Raw genomic sequence first — 24,853 nt, forward strand, 5'->3', positions numbered from 1 at the left:
AGGAAGCCCATGCTGTGATGCCAGGGATGGAGAGTTTGGAAAAGAACCCAAGCCTTACTGTGAAAAGGGCAAGCAAGAGTACCTCTCCTCTGAAGTTAAATGGGGAGCATCTTGCAACATGGCACAGAATCACAGAAAGTCACTTTCTTCTAACACTGAATAAGGAAGGAACTTTATTAGGAAAACAAAAACATCATTATTCTGAAAGCTATTCTTTGTCCTCTTCCTGCTTAACTGTAGAACATCTGTCTAGAACCTTTCCCAGTCCTATCTTATCTGGATTCCTAGTATGAATTTAGAAAAATAGTACATGCATACTCACAGGGAGAACATGCTCTTATACCTGGGATGGAGGATATGGAAGAGTCGTTGGAATCTAAACAAACAGTATATTTAAACTTTAAAAAAAGAAAGAAAGCTGCACAACTTGTCCACAGTCCAATTATTGCTTTTCTGACTTGCTGTACCTTTTAGTTAATAAAACAGCTTTGGTCTCAGAGATTTCTCAAACATCATCACTAAAGGAACATTCATTATATTCCCATGCCATTTGTAACCATCACACTCACAGTAGTGTCTTTCATTAAGTCTAAAAATGTGGGTATTCCCAACCCCAAATCCATGCTAATTATCTCCCAATGAAATATAAATTTTTCTAATTTTCTCCTTCACAAAGCTGCCTTTGCATTTCCCAGCAAAGAACTGATGTGATCAATAAGGTATCTTCATTATGAATAACAGTATTTAAATAAAAAGAAAAGGAGTACTTGTGGCACCTTAGAGACTAACAAATTTATTTGAGCATAAGCTTTCGTGAGCTACAGCTCACTTCATCAGATGCATTCAGAGGAAAATACAGTGGGGAGATTTATATACATAGAGAACATGAATCAATGGGTGTTACCATACACACTGTAACCAGAGTGATCCCTTAAGGTGAGCTATTACCAGCAGGAGAGCGGGGGGTGGGGGAAAGCTTTTTGTAGTGATAACCAAGGTGGGCCATTTCCAGCAGTTGACAAAACCCCGAGGCACCCAACTCGAATTGAAATCAATCAATCAATCAAAAAAAAAATCCACTAGGCACCTACCTGCAGCTTTAAGCACCTAAATACCTTTAAAAGTCTGGCTGGTAGTCACATTGTGCCTCAGTTACCCATCTGTAAAAGGGGGATAAAAGCACTTCCTTATCTCACTGGGGTGTTGAGAGGATAAGTACATTACAGATTTTGAGGTGCTCAGATACTATGGTGATTAGGCCACATAAGTACCTAGATAGACTTCTGAACTCAATCCCTGGATCACTGACAGAATCATAGAACTGGAAGGGACCTCGAGAGGTCATCTAGTCCAGTCCCCTGCACTCAAGGCAGGACTAAGTATTATCTAGACCATCTCTGACAAGTGTTTGTCCAACCTGTTCTTAAAAATCCCCAATGATGGAGATTCCACATCCTCGCTAGGCAATTTATTCCAGTGCTTAACCACTCTGACAGTTAGGAAATTTTTCCTAATGTCCAACCTAAACCACCTTTGCTGCAATTTTAGACCTTTGTTTCTTGTCCTATCCTCAGAGGTTAAGAACAACAATTTTTCTGCCTCCTCCTTGTAACAACCTTTTATGTACTTGAAAAAACTGTTATGTCCTCTCTCAGTCGTCTCTTCTCCAGACTGAACAAACCAGATTTTTTCAATCTTCCCTTGTAGGTCATGTTTTCTAGACCTTTAATCATTTTTGTTGCTCTTCTCTGATTTTCTCCAATTTGTCCACATATTTCCTGAAATGTGGTGCCCAGAACTGGACACAATACTCCAGCTGAGGCCTAATCAGCGCGGAGTAGATAGAAAGGAAGAATTACTTCTCGTGTTTTGCTTACAATACTCCTGCTAATACATCCTAGAATGAGGTTTGCTTTTTTTGCAACAGTGTTACACGGTTGACTCATATTTAGCTTGTGGTCCACTATGACCCCAGATCCATTTCCGCAGTACTCTTTCCTAGGCAGTCATTTCCCATTTTGTATGTGTGCAACTGATTGTTCCTTCTAAGTGGTGGACTTTGCATTTGTCCCTATTGAATTTCATACTATTTACTTCAGACCATTTCTCCAGTTTGTCCGGATCATTTTGAATTTTAATCCTATCCTCCAAAGCACTTGCAACCCCTCCCAGCTTGGTATAGTCTGCAAACTTTATAAGTGTACTCTCTATGCCATTATCTAAATCATTGATGAAGATATTGAACAGAACTGGATCCAGAACCAATCCCTGCGGTACCCCACTCGTTATGCCCTTCCAGCATGACTGTGAACCACTGATAACTACTCTCTGGTAACGATTTTCCAATCAGTTATGCACCCACCTTACAGTAGCTCCATCTAGGTTGTATTTCCCTAGTTTGTTTATGAGGTGATGCGAGACAGTATCAAAAGACTTGCTAAAGTCAAGATATACCACATCTACCGCTTCCCCCCTATCCACAAGGCTTGTTACCCTGTCAAAGAAAGCTATCAGGATTTGTTCTTGACAAATCCATACTGACTGTTACTTATCACCTCATTATCTTCTAGGTGTTTGCAAATTGATTTCTTAATTATTTGCTCCATTATCCTTCCGGGTACAGAAGTTAAGCTGATTGGTCTGTAATTCCCCATGTTGTCCTTATTTCACTTTGTATAGATGGGCACTATATTTGCTTTTATTTTACTTGTATGTATGGATCTTTAATCTATACAACACCAAGTCATTAAGTTCCACAGAAAATGCACGTTATACTTTTCAAGGTTGTCCTTCCTAAAGGTCTCTTAGCATCTAAAAATATAATTAAATAGAAAATTTGTAAAAAACACAGAAAAAATGTCAAGTCTTCAGTCTGGTTTGGAAGGATGCTACAGGTGGCTTATTAAGGAAGTGAATGATCCAAACTGTCAGATCATCAGGGCAGGCCCTGCCTCTCAAGATTGTATTTAGCAAGGTGGGACCAATTCATCATTCTTTACTCAAATGATCTGAACACATGGCAGCAGAGGACTGTATACAATAATATAAGAATATTTTACAGTAGCCACTCAAGACTGGAAGTTACTTAGTTGAAGTGGGTGGTCTTTAGAGAAACTTTCTTTCGTAGTGCTTTTAGTATTAACAGTAGAAGCTCGAGATGCACTTGACTACTAACAGGTAGCTATTTTGCTTTTTATTTTTAGCTCAGTTTGGACAATGAAGCTAGATTGATCAGTTTTGCTGTTTCTAGTCAGTTTCAGCAAACTTTAGCATTCAGGTCCTCATGCACTTGCAGAAGACTTCAACATTCTCTCAAAGCAAGGGAATGTTCGGGTTTTAAAAAAACAAACAAACTTGTGATTAGTTGTTTTTTTATTTAGAAGCATTTCAGCTGTCTTTACAATAGGGAAAGCAAAAAATATCAATCCAGATCTGGAGCTTTTACATTATTAAATTGATTTACTTCTAAGAATTATTTGATCATTTGAACAGATTTGGGTTTTTGGAGATTGCTCTTATGGTGGTGTGGATAGAGAACTTGAGAGACTGTTTTTACATAATAGACCCCGGTGTGTGTGCTGCTCTTCTTATGGGCTAAAACAGACTGGTAAGGCATAATATTAAAATTAAATAGGAAGTCACAGAATAAGTGGGGCTTGTATTCAGTATATCTTGTTAATCCAATATAAATTGTTTCCTTTATTAAATATCCTTTCCTCTTAAAAATGGATTAGCCACTGTCACTAGAGGCACTGAAGGAAAAACCATCTCATCGCTATAGCAACAAGTTTTATGAATGTAACACTCACTTCTGCAGTGGTTACCTTTGCTAAGTAGAATTCATTACATTGTCCCATTTTAAATCCACTGCTCCCAAACACTTTCCATTATTATTTCCATTGTACCAATGCCCAGAAGCACCACTACGATTTCAAGTCCTGTTCGTGTTTCCTTTGTGAAGTATCTTTGCTTAGCCACTAATGTGATTGAGTTTAATAGTTGACATACAAGTTCTTGGTGTGGGAGAAAAGTAGGGTTTTTGGGGTGGTTTGTTTTATGCCAGCCCCGACCTGTAAACTCCATTTCACAGACTCCAGTATCCCTGCTTCCACTCTTGCCATTGACAAAGGTTTTTTGCACAACTGCAAGCTTTCACCAATTGATCTGCTGTGCTAGGCCCATATATGGCAAGACAGGAACTCATGTTTCAATTACGTATTGTTTGTAGGTTATTATTTAGGAGATGAATGCTCTATGTGTAAGAGAAGGAGATGGCAAAATAGAAGAATGGATGCATGAGCAAGCCCCGGGGCTTCATTCATTTTCCTCTTGTTGGATTTTTTTTATACACTTGTTGAAAGTTCTCATTATGAACAGCAGCTGTTCACATTGAAAACTTTATATGGCGTCACTTTAAATTTTCATTGTAGGTGGCCAGCCCTTGTGGTCATTCTCAAATGAAGGAGCTCCTAGCAGGCATTTGGCACTGGGGTTAGGGACGAGGCCGAGGGGATAATTTCAATCTTTATACACTATCGTTTCAATACAAAGCAGCTGGCATTGCAAGATTTGCTTGCCAGCATTTAAAATGTTCAGTGTGAGGCGCTGGCGTTGAAACCTTTAAACAGGCAAAGCTTTCAAAGGTGGCTGGCTTCATCTACAGTGATTTAAATTATTACTTTTATTGTGATAGCGCCCAGAGTCCGCATTCAGAGATCATGACCCTGTTGTGGTAGGCACTGTAAACACATGATAAAATGAGACACATGGAGTTTATAACCTCAACAGTAATGGTGTGTAGTGTCACTAGCTTTAATGGAAACCAATTTTTGTCAAAATTAGTCTAAGCATTCCATTCATTTAAAAAAATCCTGTAACTCCCTGGAAAGTTTGGCCTGTTAAAATCAAGCCATTTCAGATCAAAGGAGAACCCAAAAACATTAGACACTTCCATCAAAAATAAGTCATTTTAAGGACCTACTTAATCAAACTGCTCAATTCATTTTCAGCTTTCCACTTTTTTTTTTCACTCCTGCCAAAATTTAAGCACAAAGTTACTGAGCAGCTCCATGATAAAACAGAGCACTCCTCATCAGAGGAGCTCAAAGCACTTTACAAAGGTAGATAATTACTCTCTCCCTATGTTACAAATGGAAAAACTGTGACCTGCCCAAAATCTTCCTCTGCTCCTGACTCAGAATGAACAATGCACAGGTCACCTCACTGACTAGCCTGTGCTGCCCTCTTCTGCTTAGCAAAAAGTGGACAGAGACTCATTTCCCCCTTTGAATGTCATCTGTAACAAAACCAGGAAATCCTAGTTAAAATCAAGGGACTCTGCTACACAGCATTCAAAGCCATACTTGTCCAACTCTTGCCCCATCCTGTCAAGTAAAAGGGCTGGCTCTGGAGTTTCACCAGAATCAGAGGTGTTGGCTAACACGGGCAGCCTGGATGAAGTCTGATTTTGATGGGTCTTTCCCGCCATATGTGTTCTCTAAGCACAGCACTTCTCTCTTTGTGAGGATGTCAAAATCTGCCCAGAGATTGGAATTATTCAGCATCATAGAATATCAGGGTTGGAAGGGACCTCAGGAGGTCATCTAGTCCAACCCCTGCTCAAAGCAGGACCAATCCCCAAACTTTGCCCCAGATCCCAAATGGCCCCCTCAAGGATTGAGCTCACAACCCTGGGTTTAGCAGGCCAATGCTCAAAGTACTGAGCTAGCCCTGCCCCCCTCTTGAAGACCAGCTGTTCTTTAACCATTTGGATAGCTGTGATCCCGGCCATTTTCAGCTTCTCTCTGGCTTTCCGTGCATTCTCTTCAGTCAGATGGCTTAAAAGGCCATTTTGGACATGGCAAAAGGCCCATTCCCGGCTCTTGTGTGTCCATGTGAAGCTCCACAACTGGCTGCAGGAATTACATTTTATTTACTTGCTCTTTAGATAATTTAGATTAGTGATACTCAGACCCCAGTGGCTCAGGAGCCAAATTAGCGATCAACATTATCCAAACGTGCCACAGTAGTGTGAATTCATTGTTTCATTTACTATAGTATTATATATTCATATGTAAATAGTATGACAGAGGAAATATTTAGTTTAGTTTATTCTCAGACATAATGAGGGGCCAGTATTATTATTTTATCAACTACAGTTGGTTAATAACGTAGTAAAAGCATCAGATTGGCTAGTAATTAAACCACACGGCGTTTTACTATCGTGTGCTGCAAAGAGCTGCAGGAGACACATTAAAGAGCCACTTGCGAGTTGGGAGCCTCAGTCTGAGGATCACTGATTTAGAGTAATTAGGAGTGGTAATGATCCCATTTATTGTGAGAAACTGACTTGCTGTGAGGTCTCCAGTTACTTACCTTTGTCAGCTTCCCCATTGCTTCAGTTGAGCTAATACCAGCATGAGAGAACCCGTTAGTGTTTGCAGAGCTCTTTAAAAAGGAACGGTATCTACAAAATAGTGTTTTGCTACAGTTCACAATACATGTAGCATATGGCACTTCTCCAGAAAGCAAGTCATATGATCTGTTCCCACCCCCAAACAAGGGTGAAATCCCCTTTTTGTATTTGGGGGCAGGAGAGGTGAGAGGGGTACAATAAAAATGAAAATTAATGCTATAATCAGGGATGGTCTCCTGTACTTACCTCCCATCTCACCCCCTCAAATACCCACCACAGCTAAGCCATTTCATGGTCCTTCACCTTTGTAAATTGACGCCTCATTTACAAATGACAGATGATCTCTGTGCTGCCTGTGCCTGTACCTTAGGCTCCAAATGCTGTTCATCTTCTGTCCAAGGAACATGCAGTCCTAGCCATTCATCACCTCCCTGGTTCTGCAGTCACAGAGACACTCTAGTGGAAACTGTGCTTAATCCGGGCCCTGCCTGATGGAAAGGAGACAAAGAGGCCATTCAGTATCCAAGAGAAGAATCTTAAGCATCAGTTTTCCTGGCACCAGCAGCAGAAGAAACTTGTATCAGGCTTTTCAAAATTCTTTATATTTGCCTTTAAAATGCCTCCTACCCAAATCTCTAGAATACCGGCAGAAATAGGAAAGAAGCCTGGGTACACTGACCGAAGTGCTTAACATTTGCTTTCATTATCAAAACCGTACAGGTGCTGGTGTGGGTATATTTTATTACTTACAGAAAATCATAGATACGAATGGTGTTTTCCAGAAGAAATACAGTGTCCCTGCCCCCAAAGAATTTACAAACTCAGGGATTAACTAACTCCCACTGAAGAAATACAGTGTCCCTGCCCCCAAAGAATTTACAAACTCAGGGATTAACTAACTCCCACTGAAGTCAATTTTAGATTTTTCATTTACTTCAAAGGGAGTGGGATTGGGCCATACATTTGGAGGAAGAGATGACAAGCACTGGAGAGGATGACTAGGGAGTAGGCAATAAAACCAGAGGGTCACCTGGCTGCAAGCTTCAGGACTCCTGTTTTCACTTGGTATTTATTTTTCTATTAATATGTATGACTAGTTTATAAACCTCCAAGAAAGAATGAATTTTGAGAAGGGAGATTAATATAATTTTATAAATACATACAGAAATGTTGTATTATCAATATATATGTATTATGTACATTCAGTCAGTACAGTGTATTAAGGAACCTATCATTTTGGCCACTTTTAAGTATATGATCGATAGATGATCCAAACCAAAACTCTGGATCCAATCATGCCTAAACTTTGCAGGAGTTCAGAACTACATTTTTGACTTTGTGGCTGGCTTCTTTTTTTAAATGGTTGAACACCCCTGAACTCTACAGAAGTTCAGAACAAACCCAAACTTTGCAGCTCAGAGTCACCTCTAATCCTCTAACCCAGGGTTTCTCCAACTGAGGTCCATGAACCCCTGGGGGACTGTGAGGGTACTCTAGGGGGTCTGCAAGTCATGTCCGGGGCTGCTGGCCCTGCTGACCAACTCCTCCCCCTCCCTCCCAGTGCCTCCTGCATGTCGCAAAACAGCTGTTCAGTGGCGTGCAGGAGGGAGTGGGTGGAGTGGGGACGGGGCATACTCAGGGGTGGGGGCAGAAAGAGGCGGGGAAGAGGAGGAGCAGGAGTGGAGTGGGGGTGGGAAGAGGTGGGGTGGGGGCAGGGCCTGGGGCTGAGCAGGGGGTTTTGGGATCCGTGAAAATTTTTTAATCAAAATGGGGGTCCTTGGTTTGCTAAAGCTTGAGAACCACTGCTCTAACCTGTGCTGGTTGTGAGGGGTATATGCAGCTTGCTAGAGGGACAGTTAGATGGTGCTTAGTGGGGCTTGAATAGAGATGAATAGTTCCTCTACATACAATACACAGTAGTGCAATACACACAGTAGAAGGACTAAAAAGGATTTTTCTCCTTGTTAAATGTGGCCTGCAAAGGGAAAAATTGAGGAGTTGTGCCCTTTATTTCTCAGTCTGGATGCCAAAGACTTGAAAAATGTTTGTTTGGTTTTTTTCACTTTTCTTTTTAACATGAAAATTTCAAATCCTCTCTAGCCTGGAAGACTCTATGGTGATGGGAGAATCAGTGAAATGTTGACATTGTAAGAGTCAAAAAACTGAAAATTAAGCGATTGAGAGGGGAGGGGATTTTTTGCCAGATAATTTAGAACTCTTTCGGTTTTTCTTTGTTTTTACTGAACACATTGAACTTCAGTAACTAATTAACATTTTGGATAAAGTATGGGTTTGTTAACTATCCTTATGGTTAGAAAGTTTTTTCTAACATCTAACCTAAATCTCTCCCTGCAGCAGATTAAGCCCATTACCTCTTGTCCTACGTTCAGTGGACATGGAGAACAACTGATCACAGTCTTCTTTATAACAGTCCTTAAGATATTTTAAAACTTATCAGGTCCCCTTAGTCTTCTTTTCTCAAGACTAAACATGCCAAGGTTTTATAACCTTTCCTCACAGGTCAGGTTTTCTAAACCTTGTAACATTTTTGTTGCTCTCCTTTGGACTCTCCAATTTGTCCACAACTCTCGAAGTGTGGCACCCAGAGCTGGACTCAGTACTCCAGCTGACCCCTTATCAGTGCCAAGCAAAGCAGAACAACTACCTCCCCTGTCCTGCATCTGACACTCCTGTTAATACACCCCACAATACTAGCCTTTTTTGCCACTGCATCACATTGTTGACTCATTCATTTGTGATCCTCTATAACTACCAGATCCTTTTCAGCAGTACTACCAACTTCGACAGTTATTCCCCATTTTGGAGCTGTGTTTGATTTTTCCTTCCTAAGTGTAGTATTTCGTACTTATCTTTACTAAATTTCATCTTGTTGATTTCAGGCCAATTCTCCAATTTGTCAAGGTTGTTTTGACTTCTAATCCTGCCCTCCAAAGTGCTTGCAACCCCTCCCAGCTTGGTGTCATCTGCAAATTTTATAAGCATACTCTCCACTTCATAATCCAAATAATGAATGAAAAAATTGAATAGTTTGACTGTGAACCATTGATAGTGACTCAGTATGGTTTTTCAACCAGATATGCCATCATTTTATAGTAGTTTCATGTATATCACATTTCCCCACATTTTGCTTATGAGTATGTCGCATGGGACTGTGTCAAAAACCTTACAAAAATCAAGATATATCACGTCTACTGCTTCCCCCTTAGCCACTAGGCCAGTTACCTGTCAAAGAAAGAAATTAGATTGTTTGGCATGATTTGTTCTTGACAAATCCATGTTGGCTATTCCATATTAATTTCTTATCCTCTAGGTGCTTACAAATGAATAAATAATTTGTTCCAGTATCTTTCCAGGTATTGAAGTAGACTGACTGGTACCTAATTCCCATGGTTCTCTTTGTTCCCTTAATGTGTTAGAGCTCATGATAAACATCCCTGAGACTTGTAAGAAATACTCCTATAAAACCAGAAAAGAGAAAATTTGGCATTCCTGATATTTCTTAGGGTTAAAACAAAAACAGATCTTATTTTTTTAAACACGGAAAAGAAAAATCTTTCAGACATTCTTTCTCCATCATAAACAAACAGGCTAAAGCTCATTTGTAATAAATTCTTTGCAGATCATTTTTAAAGTTTTGCTATTCAAGCCTTGGTGGGATGTGCTTTCTATCTTAGCGGGATGTTGGTTGTTGAGTGTGCTCATCCATTAGTTCTGAGGAAGCTCTGTTGATGGTGCTGCTGTTACCTCAGAAAAGAACAAAGGAGGCATGATAAGGAAATGCAGTTGTGCTTCTCTTGAAGACAAGTGCTGGGTTTGTGAATAAGACCTTCAAGTTTCTAAACAATTATTGATCTGGGAAAATGGTGTTGGCTGAAAGGGAGAGAGAAAAAGGCTACATACCAATGGCAGCCACTGGAGGAGCACATCTGCCTCTATTCAAGCCATGATTTCTCTTTCTTGGTTGTCCTAGATTAGTTAACATGGGCCTATGCTAATGCTCACACTTTTTTCTGGAAGATTTTCCCTCCCTCTGCGCCTGATCCTGCCATCTTTAATCAGTCAAAACACTCAGCTACACATGCTACTTTGTCTGTGGCTCATTTTTCAGTAGTCACTTGAATGGGAAAAAGCTGTGGGAAAATTGTTAGGAGTATTCTGTCACTTTAATCTGACAGTCAGAATTGCTCCTGTCACTTTGCTGTGACACAATTACTGTCAGTTACAATTACACATGTTGTCGTGGCAGTTAAATGTAACCAACAACTTATGGCTTTTGTTCTCTGACTTGATAACACGATGGCATCCAGGAATTGTCCACTATCGAAATGAGGTGGTGGTCCCTTCTGGCCTTACCCCCTGTAAAATAAGTACCACAAGTCACAGAGTTTATGTCTACGGCGGAAAAGCTGTGCATGGTCTTGCCTGTCTGAGCTAGCTTGGGTCACCGAGCAGTGCAGACAGTGCAGTGTGGGCTTCAGCACAGATCATACAAGCCTGGCCCAAACCCTGGCTCTGTACTTGGCTTGCTAGCCTGCGTTGTGTTACCTTCACTGCTACCATTACGCATGCTAACTGGAATAAAGCTAGCTCAGATAGGCTAGCTGATGTACAGTTTTTGCTCTGTAGAAATGCCTGGAGTCTTATGCTGCCAGAGATGCATTGGTAAGCCCTCTGTATTTCTCCATTCTACAGGTGGAGAACATGCCCTAGAATCCATCACTTGCCACAGAATTTCATAGAATCATAGAATATCGGTTGGAAGGGACCTCAGGAGGTCATTTAGTCCAACCCCCTGCTCAAAGCAGGACCAATCCCCAACTAAATCATGGAGCACTAAATTTCATTTTAAAAAAATATTTTATATCCAAAATAAGAAAAGCGTAAAACCATGAAGCAAATGTAAACAGAGTGTTGTCTTTGTGAGACTGCAGACAGTATGAAACAATAGCTCTGAGGTCTGAACCGGCTCATTATCTCAGTGGACTTCATTCTGAAACCTAAGATGACAATTTAAATGTCAACATTCATCTTATGTGCCATAACCCTAAATCACCTCCAGTGCTTTCCCAGGTGCCAAATGCCCAGTATGCCCAAACCTCCAGCTTCCCCCAGCAACTTCTACAAGGTACTTACACATTTTCACTATAGATGTGGCCCACTGAAAATATGGAGCAGCATGCATTTAATATCTAAACAAGCAGCACATGGAGCTACTGCACTGGTTGTGCTAATCATTGTCATTTAGTTCATTAAAGCATTACATTTGTTATTTAAATGAACCCACCATGAACTCCTGAGCCTGCCACACCACAGCGCTGGAGAAACCACAGGTCCTGCTGGAGAACATAGGTCCAGCTTGACAGATTACATGTTGCCTGGCCTATTAGTTCATACAGTCCATCTCTCTAGCAATGCACAATTGTCACACCTAGTGATCATAAGAATGGCTATATTGGGTCAGACTAGCCCATCTAGCCCAGTATTCTGTCTCTGACAGTGCCAATGCCAGATGCTTCAGAGGGAATGAACAGAACAGGGCAATTATTGAGTGATCCATCCCCTGTAATCCAGTTCCAGCTTCTGGCACTCGGAGGCTTAGGGACAACCAGAGCTTGCAGCCCCAAAGACCTCTGTAGCAAGCCTAACCTCTCTGGTATGTCAGCCCATAAATTCCATACCAATATCAGGTTCACAGAAAGAGTTCATTTAATATAAATATGAAAACAATTGAGACTAGGTCCAGTATTCCTCATGTTGCTTGCTTTGATACGAAATCCACTTCTCTTTTACATTGTCCCCATGTTTTCGATGTGCCATGGATTTGTGTTGCAATGCCTAGGGAAGCTAACAAGGGGAAGCTGGGGGATTTGGCCTTTGATTAAGGACCTGGTGGGGCTTTTAGTATTTGGGAAGGCATGGAAGGTGGTTGGGATTGTGGGATAGAAACATTACCTGGCTGTTTCAGCTAAAACAATGCACAGTTAAATAGTTAATGCTGACAATCTTGTCATTGTTGGTTTTCAGTATTAACAAGTGCTAGTCACACACTTCTCTTAGAGCTATTGCTTCAGTCTGTCTCCAGACCCGGGTAGATAAACAAGCAAGGTACTGAGTAAAAGTAGATTCACTTTTGCAAAGATCTCTTTGCAACCAAAAGGATTGAAATAAACAAATAAAAAAATGTAAGAGCAATGATTCTGGAACAAAAGCCTCCAGTCATGGAAGCAGGAATACGCAGGGCTCTGCCTCCTGAACTTACTGTTCTGTGCAGTCCAGTTTAAATGTTACATGCAGAAGTTACCTCCTTCCTTTGGGAGACTATTCACAATTTTATTTATTTATTGCTTAATCAATAAATAATTATTTATTATATTTAATAATATAATATTAAATATTTTAATTAATAAAATATTTATTATACTTAAATATTTGATATATTTATTATCAATAAATAATTATTTATTGCTTAATCAATTTTATTGTCAAGAAGTCTTTTTTTCCTGATCTCACCCTACATTATCTCTCATTTCTATCAATTTTTCTGGTTTACAGGTAAAACTTGCACAGAGTTTTCTGTAAGGAACAGCACTGGTAACAAGGATTCTTAGTAAAGAAATTGAGGGCACTGTATGCTCTGGCAAAAAGCATAATCCTACAAAGAAGCAAGCCCTGGAGCTTTAATGAAACATACCAGAAGGCTGGTAGGGGCAGTATAGAATTACAGAATCGTAGGACTGAAAGGGATCTTGAGAGGTCATCTAGTCCAGTCCCCTGCACTCAGGGCAGGACTAAGTCCCTGACAGGTGTTTTCTAACCTGCTCTTAAAAATCTCCAATGATGGAGATTCCACAGCCTCCCTAGGCAATTTATTCCAGTGCTTAACCACCCTGACAGGTAGGAAGTTTTTCCTAATGTCCAACCTAAACTGCCCTTGCTGTAATTTAAGCCCATTGCTTCTTGTCCTAGCCTCAGAGGTTAAGTAGAACAATTTTTCTCCCTCCTTCTTGTAACAATCTTTTATGTACTTGAAAACTATTATCATGTCCCCCGTTAGTCTTCTCTTTTGCAGGCTAAACAAACCCATTTTTTTCAAATCTTTCCTCATAGTCATGTTTTCTAGACCTTTAATCATTTTTGTTGTTCTTCTCTGGACTCTCTCAAGTTTGTCCACATCTTTCCCGAAATGTGGTGCCCAGAACTGGACACAATACTCCAGCTGAGACCTAGTCAGCACAGAGCAGAGTGGAAGAATTACTTCTCGTGTCTTGCTTACAACACTCCTGCTAATACATCCCACAAAGATGTTTGCTTTTTTGTGTGTGTGCAACATACCCTGTTCACTCATATTTAGCTTGTGATCCACTATGACCCCCAGATCCCTTAGAATCATAGAATATCAGGATTGGAAGGGACCTCAGGAGGTCATCTAGTCCAACCCCCTGCTCAAAGCAGGACCAATCCCTAACTAAATTATCCCAGCCAGGGCTTTGTCAAGCCTGACCTTAAAAACTTCTAAGGAAGGAGATTCCACCACCTCCCTAGGTAACGCATTCCAGTGTTTCACCACCCTCCTAGTGAAAAAATTTTTCCTAATATGCAACCTAAACCACCCCCACTGCAACTTGAGACCATTACTCCTTGTTCTGTCATTTCCTACCACTGAGAACAGTCTAGATCCATCCTCTTTGGAACCCCCTTTCAGGTAGTTGAAAGCAGCTATCAAATCCCCTCTCATTCTTTTCTTCCGCAGACTAAACAATCCCAGTTCCCTCAGCCTCTCCTCATAAGTCATGTGTTCCAGTCCCCTAATCATTTTTGTTGCTCTCCGCTGGACGTTTTCCAATTTTTCCCACATCCTTCTTGTAGTGTGGGGCCCAAAAGTGGACACAGTACTCCAGATGAGGCCTCACCAATGTCGAATAGAGGGGAATGATCATGTCCCTTGATCGGATGGCAATGCTCCTACTTATACATCCCAAAATGCCATTGGCCTTCTTGGCAACAACGGTACACTGTTGACTCATATCCAGCTTCTTGTCCACTGTAACCCCTAGGTCCTTTTCTGCAGAACTGCTGCCGAGCCATTCGGCCCCTAGTCTGTAGCGGTGCATTGGGTTCTTCCGTCCTAAGTGCAGGACTCTGTACTTGTCCTTGTTGACCCTCATCAGATTTCTTTTGGCCCAATCCTCTGATTTGTCCAGGGCCTTCTGTATCCTATCCCTACATTCCAATGTATCTACCTCTCCTCCCAGTTTAGTCTCATCTGCAAACTTGCTGAGGGTGCAATCCACACCATCCTTCAGATCATTAATGAAGATATTGAACAAAACCGGCCCGAGGACCGACCCTTGGGGCACTCCACTTGATACTGCCCGCCAACTAGACATGGAGCCATTGATCACTACCCGTTGAGCCCGACAATCTAGCCAGCTTTCTGTCCGCCTTATCGTCCATTCATCCAGCCCATACTTCTTTAACTTGCTGACAAGAATATTGTGGGAGACCGTGCCAAAAGCTTTGCTAAAGTCAAGGAACAACACGTCCACTGCTTTCCCCTCATCCACAGAGCCAGTTATCTCATCATAGAAGGCAATTAGATTAGTCAGGCATGACTTGCCCTTGGTGAATCCATGCTGACTGTTCCTGATCACCTTCCTCTCCTCCAAATGCTTCATAATGGATTCCTTGAGGACCTGCTCCATGATTTTTCCAGGGACTGAGGTGAGGCTGACTGGCCTGTAGTACCCAGGATCCTCCTTCTTCCCTTTTTTAAAGATGGGCACTACATTAGCCTTTTTCCAGTCGTCCGGGACGTCCCCCGATCACCATGAGTTTTCAGATAATGGCCAATGGCTCTGCAATCACATCCGCCAACTCCTTTAGCACCCTCGGGTGCAGCGCATCCGGCCCCATGGACTTGTGCTCATCCAGCTTTTCTAAATAGTCCCGAACCACTTCTTTCTTCACAGAGGGCTGGTCACCCCCTCCCCATGCTGTGCTGCCCAGTGCAGTAGTCTGGGAGCTGACCTTGTTCGTGAAGACGGAGGCAAAAAAAGTGTTGAGTACATTAGCTTTTTCCACATCCTCGGTCACTAGGTTGCCTCCCTCATTCAGTAAGGGGCCCACACTTTCCTTGACTTTCTTCTTGTTGCTAACATACCTGAAGAAACCCTTCTTGTTACTCTGAACATCTCTTGCTAGCTGCGTCTCCAGGTGTGATTTGGCCTTCCTGATTTCACTCCTGCATGCCCGAGCAATATTTTTATACTTTTCCCTGGTCATTTGTCCAATCTTCCACTTCTTGTAAGCTTCTTTTTTGTGTTTAAGATCAGCAAGGATTTCACTGTTAAGCCAAGCTGGTCGCCTGCCATATTTACTATTCTTTTTACACATCGGGATGGTTTGTCCCTGTAACCTCAATAATAACCTTTCCGCAGTCCTCCTTCTGAGGAAGTCGCTTCCCATTTTGGATGAGAAGATTCCCTTTAAAAGCAGCTCAGGAGCTGCAGCCGCATCTTTCTAAAAAGCCAGGGAGGGCCTATCCACACTGCACCAGAGCATGTCTGAACCTGGTTACACAAACATGGCTGGTTGTCCACACAGCATTACTCCAGCAAGCAAAACTGTGTCTCAGCACTGCATGTCTTCACTTACCATGCTTCAAACCAGTCTTCGCAACAGTACACTGTGCTTGTGCATACTTGCAAGCTCAGGTTACCATGATAATGTTTACTGAATTTCACTTGGATTCCATCAATATCAGGAAGTGTTCTATAATTTGGAATTGTCTCTATGGATTATCTCCTACAACTCCATAACATTACCTTTGCCCAACAACCTAGATAAACTTATAATTTAATTGTATCCATAGGTGAAGAAAAAACAAACAAAACGAGCATTCTTTACGACAGCACAAAAAAGAGACAGCCCAGAACTGGGATCCACCACACTCAAAATGCAGCTCTAAAAATCCACAAGAAAAGTCATTGTTCAGTCCACAGAGGTCTGTGCTGAGCTTTCACAGACCTGCAAGTTGTTTCTCTATATCCTCACTATCTGCCTACATAGCACCCCCATGGACCTGAAATTGGCAAGGACAGTTAATATGTGAGGAGTGGGTATTAGTGAGTGTATGGGCTACAGAATAGCCTCCCGTGGCACTGATGGGGTTAAAGAGAGGATGCATCACTGGAGCTCTGGGAGTGAAAGAGGAGAGGACTGCCCTCACCAGAAGCTGGTTACACCACCCACTGTATTTATGACCTGCTGGGCTGGGGTTTGAGGCATTTTGCACATACTGTATGTGGTTACTGTGTGCTACCCCACCATCTCTCCCACAAACCACACCAATTTCCCCCCCTGCCCCCCGCTGTATACTGAGGTGCTAATTCAGTGTCTGTAACAGACATAGATTCTTTTTTTCCCCTCCTCCCTTGTCTTGCTCCCAGGACTCATTCTCTCCCTTCCCTTGTGTAAGGGGTCCAGCTCCCATTAATGAAAAACAGTCCATCACGTCTATAAATTGCCCTTTCCACTTCCAAGGGCCTTCAGAGAGGAAATCACCCCATAATCCAAACTGCTCTGTGTCTGCCCAGATTGAGGGGCTTGGCTGAGCCTCATGGAGCAGCACTCAAGGCTCTGCTGAGTTTTGGAGAGCTTTCTGGTTCTTTTAATCAGACCTCAAGGTAAGCAGCTCAAGGCACTGACCCCCATCCCAATGATCTCCGCTCCCTGCTGTGCCAGCCTGGCCATCCAGCAGCAGTGTTTCCCCAGGGAGCTATGCTTGGTGGGTGTCATACAGCTATAGGTGCTATGGGCCAAGCCCGCAGTTCTCAGTCCTTCTCAAAACAAAAGTTTCGTGGGGAGGGAGGGGGAAGAGGGTTTGGGGTTGGTTTTTTTTTTGGTAACTTGAGTAAGGACTCCAGGATTTGGCTCCTTTTAAAGTAATGTTGATGATAGCTAGATCAGTTCCTACCCTCACTACCACACATAACATTCTGGCTATGCCTCCCAGTCATGAGTCTGCCACCAGATGGCAGACCTACCCAATAGCCACGCACCCATCAAAGGTCCTACTTCCCGTCTCCTCCCCAAAATCCCAAACTTCAAACCGTCTCAAGATATACAAAACTATACTCGCCTCTGCCCTTTGGGGCCCTCTTCATTGGAGGCATTTTCTTCTTTTAGAGCGTAAACCTGGTTTTATAAGATTGCTGTAGAGACCTCCTGGACTGTGATGCTGGCAGATGACAGCATCACACCCCGCTGCAGATGCGTTTTTACACATGGAGGTAGCCACTGAGGAAAAGGCCATGGGATCACTCACCAGTTTCCTGGTGCAGATGGCTGCCCATGTAGAATGCTTCCTTGCCTGAGCCTGGTGCTACTGTCTGCAGGAGCAAGAAATGAAGACACTCAAGAGAGAGCGCACACACCAGAGAACGAACGAACACACAGGCTACTATTCCACTGTAAAAGAACACAGCAAGGCATGGCCAATATGGCTTCATCAAGGACTGATCAGAGATCTGGGGTATAATAGAAGCCTTCCTTGGAAGTGAGACAGAAGCAAAAGAGAATATAATCAGTTAATACTGCAGAGAAAAGATAAAGGCAGGAAAAATGCAGAATTAGAGCAGCCAAAGAGGGTAAGGGTGTTTGTGTGGGTGAGGGTGTGTGTATCAGAAAGGGTATTACTAACATGGGGAAAGTCAGAAAATCAGAAATTAGGTCCATTACTAGTTGATGAGCGAGGATACCATCAATAAATGCTCTTTGATGGTTGTGATGCCCAATGCCTCTCCAAATCTGTGCATGAGAAGGAAAATAAAAGGAGAGACATTTGAACAATTCAGAAGTAGTGAAGAGTTTGTGAACGCAGCTCCTGACAAACAGTATGACACACTTAGGAAATGGACCATGCACAAACCGGCAAGTCCAGAAATGTCCAACACTGTAGTATTTTCAAAATACAGAAATTAAAATAAGTATAGAGCTTCGTGGCTCAGGATGATCACTAGCTAACTCCCTGCATGCATCTCCCCCTCCTTGTGCCTTCACTGACTGCTGGTGGCTTTGCCAATAGATAGCGGTGGCCTAGTCAACGGATGGTGCACAGCCACATAACCTGCAATGCCAAGTTTTCCCACCCAACTAGCGGCCTTAAAAACCCATTTCCGCAGCCACCTCAATCTCCAAGCTTTCTCCAACCTGCTGAAACGGACGAAGTTCCTCTCCAGTGGATCCAATTCCCACAGCGAACCTGCCAACAGACTCAAAGAAGACACAATATTTAATTTGCATTAAATAAACCAGCCCTATTTAGATACATTTAGATTTGCACACAGAGCAATAGACAAAGAAAGTGAGTCCAGTGGATGGAGCACCAGCCTAGGAGTCAGAGGACCTGGCTTCTATTCCCAGCCCTGCCACTGACCTGCTGGGTGAGCATAGGCAAGTCACTTCACCCCTTCTGCCTCTGTTTCCTCTCCACCCTTTCTTCGTCCTGTCTATTTCGACTCTAAGCTCTTTGGGACAGGGACAGTCTCTCACTATGTGCATGTACAGTGCCCAGCACAACAGGGTCTATCTGTCACAGTTGGGGCCTCTAGGCGGTATTGTAATACAAATTACAGACATCCACTGACCTCCTGGTGATGTCGAAGGGACTCTCCCTTCCTCCCCCCCGCTCACAAGGTGATAATCTGTCATCCCTCAGAATGCTTTGCTGAATGCGTCTGTTCCAATGGGTGTTTCTGTCTGGTGGTCTGAAGGCACAGGACTTGGAGGCTGAGGGGTTTTGGCTTTTACCACTAAGAAGTCAACTTCTTTTTTATTTTTAATTCATTTGAGAGGAAGACATCCTCTCTCAGATACTCCTGGGATGGAGGCCACGGGAAACCAGATTAAAAAAAACAATGCCCCCATCTAGTGCTCACTCAGCATCTTCTTCCTTGGGTAGCTCTCTTGACACAAACAAAGATACCAAACTACTTTCCCTATCCCTCTGTGGGCTCATTCTACAACCCTACAGATATCCACACCCCTCGCTCCCAACTGCAAGTTTCCCATCAATCACACATACCAAGGTCGCACATTAACATCTGCTCCTAACCGACTCAATCTTGCTCGCTTCTGGTTCCTGGATTACTGGCATCTACTCAATTCTCCTCTTAAATTGTTCAAAGAGCCCCCCGGCCTGAAAACTGGCCAGTGCTGGAAGCCATATGGAATTCTACGTGACTGCGGAAAATAAAAACTGCACAACACTTGACATTTGTTTTCTAAATCAATACAATTTTTCAAATTTATTTTTTAAGAATTACTTCTAATATATCTTTCTCACAGAAGGAGGGTATAGGGAATGCTCTCATTCCATCTGTAAACACTGAAATACAGATCTGGGAAACCAGGGAAGAGACACAAAAAAGTGCATTTTACAAAATTCTCAACTAAAATATATTTTACATGTATTACATTTCAATTTAAATTCTACCGACTGCATTTTCAGTTTCAAAAAATATTTCCATATCTAATAGATTAAAAAAGCATGAAATATTCTCATTATGGATAAGACATTTTGATTCATTTACATGCTGTTTGCACAACAGCATAAGCAACCATGTGAGTCTTGAACAATGTTCTTGGCCTGAAGCAGATTCTGACATAACATCAGAAGAGAGAGGATTTCTCCTCTCCGGACAGGCGTGACAGCACATCCCAGAACCTGGGTAAATACAATTTTTCCTCTCCCCTTTGGGCAAGTTGGATTTCTTTTCCCGTCCCTGGAAAGGAGATAGGACAGGTGAGGGGGTGGGAAGGGAGGAACCAGGAGAAGTAAGATTTTCAGCAAGTGACTGTGGTTTCTGAGGCTGGATAGTAAACGCTTTACTGACTTTGCAGTAGTGTGCAGATTTTAGTAGGAGGGCTTGAGAAAACCTGTCACGACATCAGTAAATAAAGCTACTCCTTTTGCAAAAGAGGATCCCAGACATCTTAGCATGGTCTGTCCCTGACCCCATTGATCCTACTCAGGATGGCTCTCCAAGGGGTCCCAAATCTGACTCAGGACATATCAGCTCGTCCATATAAGGGTTCCTATCATCAATCTGGGCTGTTTCCCCTGTATTAGTCCCACTGCTCCATTTTCCCTGTGCACCCCTTTTCACCATGTAGCCACAAAAACTACCTCTCACCATGGGACCAGAAGGGCAGGCAGCAGCTACAGAAACTACAATATTGCTCCACAAACACACCACTGTATACTATGAGGGAGCAGGAGCTGTACCGTCCTCCCATCTAGAACCAGTGAGCATCCCCTCTATGATGCTTCTCACTTGGCCAAGTGAGAGCCCTGAGGTTCCTCCTGACCTGCCCTGTTGCTGTAGTGAAATGCGCTCTGTAGTGCCAATGGCCTGACCTCCTTATTCCAAGTAACTGTTAAGGAAAACACAGACAATTACTTGACACCAACAGTACCTTGAGGTATAAGTGGGATTAGATGCTTAAATTATGGATCTGTGCTCAGGTGCCTACTGTTAAACCTCTTGAAAATGAAGGCTTGGGAGTTTTTCTCTGGGGTGCACTGGCAGGGACTTTGGAATTTTTCATCATCCTCTGGAATATTGAGCAGGAATTGTCCACTGAGACCAGGTGAACATGTGCCACACTTCCAGGCATGGACCTCATGGGCCTCAGACCTTCCCATCTTCTTTCGAGATCCTCTTGTCCTTCCACAAACATTCCCCTCTTTGGTATGTAGAGCAAATCTATGGATATCACCTGTACTAACAGAAACACAGGCTGCACTGTTTTCACTTAACGGAATTGAATGTGGTAGGGATATTTTCTCCAGGCCAGGTAGGCGTAGCCTCAGTGATCAGAGCAAGAGGGAAATCCCCTTGATTCCAGCTCCGTCAGTGTCCATGGTGAGTACAGGTAGTGCTACTTCCACGTAAAGGACAACAACGTTAAAGCAGTATGAACACTTCTATTGTTTAACACTAGTTCAGGCACCCCCAAAACTGAAAACACAGGTCCCTAGTTTAAATGAGTGACTCCAGCAGTCAGCAGGTACATGGATTGATACAGTGTTGATTCTCATTCTTTAAATTAGTGCAATCTACAAATGGATTCCCAGCTTTGTGTGACTGATTCAATGGACTCTGTTATGCTGTCCTTTGGTTTTCTTTAGAATTAACTTCAATAGTTTGTGTTAAGATAAACTAAAGTATCTCTAGGATCTATACACATAAGGCAAGAGGCAAAAGTATCTGTAGGAATCAGGTAGCATTTTTCAACAACGCACACCTCTCATTGGTCAGTTCCTTTCAGAAGCAACCAAGCCACCCTGGTGAGCATGTTCAGATGTCAGTATAAGTGGTAGGGGAGGAGGATGGAAGGCAGTACCAAAAGAGAGCACTGCTAATTTTCTCAGCAGTATGACCATGCCCAAGACCAAAACAATCATGTCAGGTGTCATTTTTAGGATGAAATAGCCAAAGGAAATATTTTTCATTTCTTCCCCTGCCTCTAGCTTACCCACCTATGGTGGAATGTGCGCATCTAGATTCTATATGGACTAAACTACAGCAAAGAAAACTGAACTTGGAAGGGAGAGAATAAACCATTTATACTGCTAGGGATAGCCTCTGATGTCAAGGAGGGCAAGGAGACAAGTATCCTGAAGAGAAGAAAAGCATGGCTTTCACCTACAGAGCAAACCTCGTGTGTTCCATATCTTACAACAGTACGTGTCTGCTGGAAGTGTGCCCTATTGGCCAAGGACCTCTGACAGACATGAAGCTTTCCATAAAGGCGTGAGGTAAGGCTTACTATCCCTCGCCCCGTTTTCTGCCTTGGAGCTGAAACAGAGTTCACGGCCTGCCTAAAGGCCCTAATCTGGGTAGTAAATCATAGACTGCAGAAAAACTGTATAGGGAAAAGGAGTCCCTCTCCCTTTACAAAGCAAAAACTATTCAATATGGCAGACAGCCACACTGCACCTGGCACAACTTCACGAGGAATTACTGGATTTTGAAGTAGCAGTGACATCAAGAATCCCCACACCCTGCCTTTTCTGCTGGGCAAGCATGGCTATCCTGTACCATGCAAATGAACCAGGCTTCGCCCTCTCTCTTCACATCAGGACATGAAAACCATGGACCTATCACAGCTTGACTCATACCTGCACCACAGCATCCCTCCTACATATTCTGACCACCCCCACCAATGATGGCTTTGGATTTAGTATACTGGCTTTTCTCCCCTGCAAAACCCCTCTCAATATATGCATCTCTATATACATATATAGATATAGATTTACATATGCAAGTACCTATATCTATATACATATATTTATTTATAGGTATATATTTTAATTTATCCTCTTTAATGAAGTGCTGTGCTTTGAACTGCTGGCCTTCCTTGACAGGGATCTGTTCCTGAATGCGGAAATCTTTTCAGTCTTTGAGGACAGAGTGCTTGGACATTCCTTCTGGCCTGCAAGCAGTACTAGAAAAGTTGCTGAGCATGCATGGATGTCCCAGACAGTCAACCTGCCACTGGCTCTCTGGCGCCACTTATCATCACCATAGCTGGACTGAAGAGTTTTGCTACTGCGGATTCTTCAAGATGCGCCCATGTCGAAAATCATAGACATGGCGGCAGAGGAAAACCAGATCAGGATCAGTGTCCTCTGGCACCTTGCGATGTGGAGGGGTGGAATATTCTTCTGACGGAGGAACCATCATTGTTTTCCTGCCTGGGATCCCCTCGACACGACGCTTCGCCAAGGCACAAAATCTGCAATGTGATTAAATACAAAATGTCACAGGGAACCTTCATTTACTGCCTTCACTGCTCAAGCTTTCACTTTTCCTGCTAAGGTCTCCTGCTGGAAGAGACTATAATCTCTTTCTGCTCCTTAGGGTTACACCCATTATAGTATATTCCTGCCAGGCTACTGCAGGAGTGGGGAGGATAAAGTTATGGATTCTGGAATAGAACTATCCTTTCTCCAAAAAGATCTAGAGGTTGGTTTACAAGTTATAACTACTCTGAGCTTTACCAAATAGCACAATAGTTTAAATTTCCTGGCTGGTAGATTCTGTACAGTTTTACAGTATGGAGGATTACAACAGCCAATCTGCATCGTTTAACCACCTTTGCTTTATTTCTGTTGATCAGCACTGGAAAAAAATTATTGCTCAAATAAAGGTGATTAAGCAAGAACAGAAGCCAGGTCACAGAAGCCAGGTCACTCCATTCTCTGAGTCAACAAGGCCTTCTACTGGTCCTGCAGGATGACAAAACAAACTTAAATTAATGCATACTGGAGTTGGATACTCTGGAACAAGACCTGCCGTTTGTGAGCCTGGTGCAGGAGGAGGAATATGCCCTAGTGCATTATAGTACTTTAAAACAATGACTGGACATTTGCAGAAAAAAATGTGTGTGTATAAAATGATTCACCAGCCAGTCAACCTGATAATTATACCACAGTGTTTTAATTTATAAGCACTCATGGCAGAAGGCTCCTGGGCACCTTAAAAATATAAACATTTTAGCTCGAATGGAGAGAACGTGCACAAACAGAGCTGAGATCAGGAGCAGAACAAAGCATGCCACCCAAACACCAAGTAAAATAAAAAACCTTGAGCCTTGCCCAGTGTGATGACACAAACATTCAGTGGGGCGTGTTGAAAAGGACAGCATTCCTGGCCCTGCAGAGAAGGTCCTGCCTTCTGTACTTTCTCGTGTTTATTTATAGCGAAGCTGCTGTAAGAACCTCACTGAGCTCAGCTGTAGCAGCAGGACATAAGCAGACAATACCTGACGTAGAAGAGCTCTCTTATATGAGGCTATCTGAGTATAGCCATAAAATAATGATACACTAGCTGCCTGTTCTGCAAGTGAGAAACCTATGGAATGTGGGTGTAAAACTTGTAGGCGAAGACTCCTGCACAGTAGCCAAGCTTGTTCTGCAATAGCTGCAGAGCTGGAGCGGTTTAAGGGCACAAGTGTGCACATACCAGTAATCCCGCCTAAAGATCAAAGGCTGGCATATCCATGCTAAGGTCGACATCAGGAAGAAAGTGCCTACATTTGAAATATTTTGAAGATTAAAACCAAACAAACAACTATTGACCGCTGATGAAATATGGGCTTCGGGGAGCAGATTGTGATTGAACACGATTCTCATGGTGAAAACTCTTCTCATTGTGCTTGGTACATACCCCAGAGACAGAGCTGCCATTGAAGCAGCAAAATCCTCCATCCACAGGTAAGATCTCCTTCCTATCTAGCTTGAGTTCAAACACTTACTTTGCAACGACTGTGGTATCACTGAGATGGAATCACCATAAACAAAGCTTATGTAATTTTGGGCATCTGCTTACTAACCCAGCTGGTTGAACT

The 24,853-nt window shown here is 42.7% G+C and overlaps 1 protein-coding gene across 4 annotated transcripts in view; it reads right to left on the minus strand.

The window, feature by feature from the left end:
* Window positions 1-19,396: 19,396 nt before the first annotated feature.
* BAHD1 (bromo adjacent homology domain containing 1) overlaps window positions 19,397-24,853 on the minus strand; it is a 68,888-nt gene continuing 63,431 nt past the window's right edge. For 2 of the 4 annotated variants that reach the window (XM_073348777.1, XM_073348779.1), the window contains exon 7: window positions 19,397-23,239. In XM_073348777.1, coding sequence (XP_073204878.1) covers window positions 23,050-23,239 — 190 coding nt within the window. In that variant the 3' untranslated portion in view covers window positions 19,397-23,049. Of the gene's footprint in view, window positions 23,733-24,853 lie in introns of all 4 variants that reach the window. The other 2 variants (XR_012159465.1, XM_073348780.1) reach the window with 2 other exon arrangements.

This window comes from Lepidochelys kempii, chromosome 6, assembly GCF_965140265.1.
Source record: "Lepidochelys kempii isolate rLepKem1 chromosome 6, rLepKem1.hap2, whole genome shotgun sequence".
Lineage (NCBI taxonomy): Eukaryota > Metazoa > Chordata > Testudines > Cheloniidae > Lepidochelys > Lepidochelys kempii.